Consider the following 4927-nt stretch of genomic DNA (forward strand, 5'->3'; position numbering starts at 1 on the left):
TTTTATACAATTCTGCCTTTTTAAATTGAATACAATTATACAGGGGTGCTAGGCTTCTCTCGCTTCTGCAAGAACACTGAAACTCAGTATACTATGGTCACTGTTACTGAGTCAGTCTTCAGCTCACATTTTGAATCAATCCTACACTCAGGACCAAGAGTGTTTTTTTCACAAGTTTCCTAAGCCATCACAGCATAAAGTCATCGCTTAGCACCCTATAAATCTGTATTAGTACTAAGTATATTCTGCCAAACATATCTTCAATTCCAAAATTACAACAAGGCCCAAAGTTGTAAATCTGTAGTGGTATATTCTCAGAACTGTCATAAAGCTGCATTTTGTTGTGGTTTACATTATAACTGCTTTATTATATAAAGCACACAGAAATCTATTCCATAGTTTTGTGATAGGCAACAACCTGGAAACAAAATTTTTCCAAATTTAATTCCTGGTTTGTTTAAATAGCTCCTGTGTAACTCAGAGAAGCTACTGTAGATCTGTTCAACCAACCCACAAGAATCAGTGAAAATTGTATTTACTCCCAAAAAGGTAAGGACTCAGACATCTCTGGTTTTCAGTGCCTTGTCTGTAGAGAAGAAATATTATCACCTCTAATTTCAGCATAAACTAATTAGCATATTATTAATGGTCATATAATAATACTGACATACCTAAATAACATTACCTTGAAATTAAAAGTTAGTCTAGATGGCAGGAATAATTACCATTTTTCCTTACATTTAAAACTACCGCACAAGACACACTTTAATTACAAAAACTGTTTGTCAACAATCAAATTTATTGCATTACCTGGAATTAAAAAACTGTAGAATTTTTCCATGAGTTTTTGAATCAGCTGATTAGCTTTTTTAGGTCTTCCACCTCCATCACTGAGAAATTCTGGTTTACTTAGCCCAGATTCAAGAAGGTAAATTCCAACCTGCGGAAGGGTTATACAGTTATTAATTTAATTAGCTGTTAAAATTACAAGAATATTATAAACAGAAGAACATGAAAATAACAACAGTGCTTTGAAAATCAGCAAGTATAGACAGACATAATAAATCTACTAAAAACACCATGTAGAGGAATTGCAACTAAAAGGTTCTGTGATTCCTTTGGGTAATGCATTGCTAACAGTGGAAAAGTAAGAAGTCACTTTTTAGGAAAAAACACACTGAAAACATTACAAAATCATGTAGAAACTATAAATTTTCATCATATTATAAAATATATGGTAGCTGCCAGACTTTGCTGTTCAGAGGTTTCTATTTTACATTTCAAACAAAAAAAGAAAAACTTCCAAAATGTATACAAATGCATACCTTTAAAGTCTGAGCCTCTCCAGGTCTTTGATAAAGCCCAATTATCTTCTTCTTTTGCAACCATCTCAAGCCTTCCAATATTTCACCACTTAAAGTTGGTTCCACCAAAATACGTTGTTCATAAGCGCCCAGGTATTCTTTAGTTTCATTACTGTACTCTTCTTCACTTCTTTCATGAACACAGACCTGCAGTTGATCGTCAGAGTCTCCTCTCATTAAAGTAAAGCTCCTTTCATGGAATTCGTCAGCTAGAATTTGCTCAGAAGGAAGACGAAGAGTAAACTCTCCCAACAAAACCTTCCAGGACCCATCTGCACGGTATGGCAAGACTATAATATTTAGTTGCACAGACACAGGAGTCAAGATGGAATAAGAGTCTTCTTCATCATTAACTGTCAAAAACTTAACAGATTTTGAGCCACTGCCTTCTTTTTGTATGAGATCTTCATCAGTGCTATCATCATTTATAACAATGAAGGATGCAGAAGTGCTTGGAACTGGAACGTGGTCCTCATTAGTCACTTCATCATCTAATGTTACCATCTCATTTCTCCGGTCTTCATGCATATTCCAGCAGAGCTTTTTCTTCTTCTCCTCATCTACTTTCGATGGAGGTGCGCGTTTTCGACGGCTACTCATTTTGTTGTTTTCTCAACAGTACTTTCAGTATCTGCAAGATGAAGTAAATCAGTCAGCAATAAGCATTATAAAATCAAATGCCCACACTAAAATTTTACCATGCAGCAGTAGCTAAACTCGCAAAATGTTCAGACACAAACATATGCAGTAAAAACTCTAATTGTTCAGAAGCTTTAGTTCTACAGAGCCTCTCCTATTTCTGTGCCATCATACAAAGCTGGACATGAAGCATTGCCTTGTCCTAGATCTTATAATTTTTCCAGACAGCGATAGACAGAGATCAACAAGAACGCTTCATTTCACAGCTGTTACTCAGGCTCTGTGGAACAGATATAAAGTGAGAAGCAGTGGAATCCCTCAAAGATGGGGGTGGAGGGAGACGGCAAAAGAAACTCTATGAACAAAAGTGCAGGAAGTACAGGAGATTTGGGGGCGTGTGTGGGGAAAATACACAAAAAATTCCTCTTTCCTTTCAAAGCCTAGATAGACATGACATTTTAAGCAAACTTGACATAGGGCTAGTCTGAAGCTGACAATATATAAAACATGGCTTAGAGCCTAAGCTCTAAAGTTCTGTCCTTCGAAGTCCCCAATGATCTTCCTACTGGTATTCATACTTTATTTTCCCAGGAAACTATGCATCCTGGGACCTGAATACACAAATTACTTACAGAAGAGTCCTTAGCTATTCTATTGAATTTCAGTGGGACCAATCACCAACTAGATGCAGAGTCTTATTGATTTTGACTAACAGCAAAGTCAAATCATCCAACATCCTACATCCAACTCCTTGACTAAATCTGGGCATAGAACAGGTTCTGTGGATAAAATACCAGAAAATAAAGTACCTACACTAAACAATAGATAGAGGGAAGTAGATTATGGAACATTAGACCCATCTGGGAAACGAATCACTACATACTCAAAAACTGCATGCTCATAATTAAATACTAAGACAAGTAGTAACTTTTCTTTTTAAAAAGAGACTTTTTATAAGGAGCCTGAACACAGCAGTAGATCCATAACTGTGCCAGTAAAGACAGGAAAATATTTAGATATCCGTGTCAATTCAGCTTCTGCATACAACTTTTAAAGGAATGTAGGAAGATGAGAAGGAAGTATTCCAAGCTACTAAATCCAGTACGCCACATCCTTATGTTAAAGGCGTTTATGGTGGAATAGGACAGGATTCCTATAACTCTGAATAATTTTAGAAGGGTCTTGAGGGAAAAAAAAAAAACAAAACCAAAACAATAAACAAGCACTATTTGATGATTTATGAAAGCCAAACAAAACATTCTGGAATATAGAAATCTTGCCCGTTTGAATTTCAAACACAGAATCAATTAGGTTGGAAAAGACCTCAGAGATCACAGAGTCCAACCTATGACTGAGCATCACCGTGTTAAGCGGACCGTGGCACTGAGTGCCATATCCAGACTTTTCTTAAACACCTCCAGGGACGGTGAGTCCTCCACCTCCCTGGGCAGTCCATTCCAGTGTCTAATCACTCTTTCTGTGAAGAAATTCTTCCTAATGTTCAACCTAAACCTCTCACGGCACAGCTTGAGGCCATTTCCTCTCGTCCTGTCGCTGCTTGTCTGGGAGAAGAGGCCGATCCCCACCTTGCCACAGCCTCCTATCAGGTAGTTATAGACAGCAGAGCTGAGGAAAGGGAAGTTTTTCAAAGTAATGCCCATGCACACGGAGCGTCGCTGACAGTAATCGGGGCCAACCCTGACGGGAGCAAACAACGCACTTAACCCAAAGGAAGAGGGGTCCCTGCGGCAAACTCGAATGCACGTGGGCGCCAGCACGGGCACCGCACTCTGACGTGCAAAGCGGGAGAACCGCTCCGTGTGAGTGAGAGCCGCTTAAAGCTCCCGCGGCCAGGAGCCCACCGTGCCCGCGCCCCGCAGCAGCTGCAGCAGCGCCCCTGCACAGCGGGGCCCGCAAAGCGACCCGGGGCTGGACGCCGCACCGAGCGCCCCAGAATCCCGGGCCAGGGGCCTCCCCCGCCGCCGGAACGCGGGCACAGCTCGTTGTCTCGGGCGAAGAAGGTGACCTGAAGCTCGGGCAGGCGAGGCCAGGGGGATGAGACACTCCGCCACAGCCCCTGGAGGGGTCCGTGCGGCCGCGGGGACCCGGCCCCGCCGAACCCCCGGTCACCGCGCAGTCGGCCCGCGGCACCTACTACTCCCCGCACGGGCCCCGGGACGCCGAGCCCCGCCGCCCGCGGCACGTCCGGTCACCGCCCTGGGGGTGACCCCCCGAAGCCGCGAGGGTGAGGGGCGAGGGGAGAGGGGCGCGGAGCCCCGGACGTACCGAAGCGGCGACGCTGCGGCCCCGGCGGCCGCGGCTGCTCCCGGGCCCCCCCGCGCGGCGGTGGCGGCGGGGGGGCGGTACAGGGGGCGGTGCGGGGGGGGCGGCGCGGGGGGTCGCGATCCCTGGGCCCGGGCGGTGCCCGGTGGAGACCCCGGCGGGGAGCGGGGGCGGGACCAGCGGGGAGGGGGCGGGCACCGGGGTGCGCGCGCACCCGCGCGAGCCCGGCCGGCAGCCAATGGGCTTCGGGGACGGTGACATTTGCTCCGCCCCCCTCTCGGCACCGGAGGAAGAAAGCAGCAAGAAGAGCGAAGGGCGGCGCAGGCGCAGTGAGCGCACCCCGTGAGGGGGGCGGGGAAAACGCGCTTGCCCTCAGTGGGGCGGGGCCAGGTAGGCGCTGCCTGTGACGTCACCGGCGGTGGGCGGGGGAGGCGCTGCGAGGTGGATCTTGTGAGGGATGGGGGTGGGGAAAGCGGTGTGGTCCAGGTGGTGCACGGGAAGCTCCTTTTGAACGTGAGGAAGAGCTTATGTACTGTGCGCGTGACCGAGCACTGGAACAGTTTTCCCAAAGAGGCTGTGGAGTCTCACTCACTGGAGATGCTCAAGAACCACCTGGACGCAATCCTATGCCGTGGGTTCTG

At 46.4% G+C, this 4927-nt stretch overlaps 1 protein-coding gene across 1 annotated transcript in view; it reads right to left on the minus strand.

Moving 5' to 3' along the window:
* Positions 1-4350, minus strand: part of LOC114070045 (E3 ubiquitin-protein ligase SHPRH-like) — a 5569-nt gene extending 1219 nt beyond the window's left edge. The window contains exons 1-3 of the mRNA XM_027907231.1: positions 4290-4350; positions 1326-1995; positions 811-940 (exon numbers count right to left, since the gene is read on the minus strand). Coding sequence (XP_027763032.1) covers positions 811-940; positions 1326-1964 — 769 coding nt within the window. The 5' untranslated portion in view covers positions 1965-1995; positions 4290-4350. The remainder of the gene's footprint in view (positions 1-810; positions 941-1325; positions 1996-4289) is intronic.
* Positions 4351-4927: the final 577 nt, after the last annotated feature.

The sequence above is a fragment of the Empidonax traillii genome, unplaced genomic scaffold, assembly GCF_003031625.1.
Source record: "Empidonax traillii isolate 1590-97213 ecotype Southwest subspecies unplaced genomic scaffold, ASM303162v1 scaffold1424:size187401, whole genome shotgun sequence".
NCBI lineage: Eukaryota > Metazoa > Chordata > Aves > Passeriformes > Tyrannidae > Empidonax > Empidonax traillii.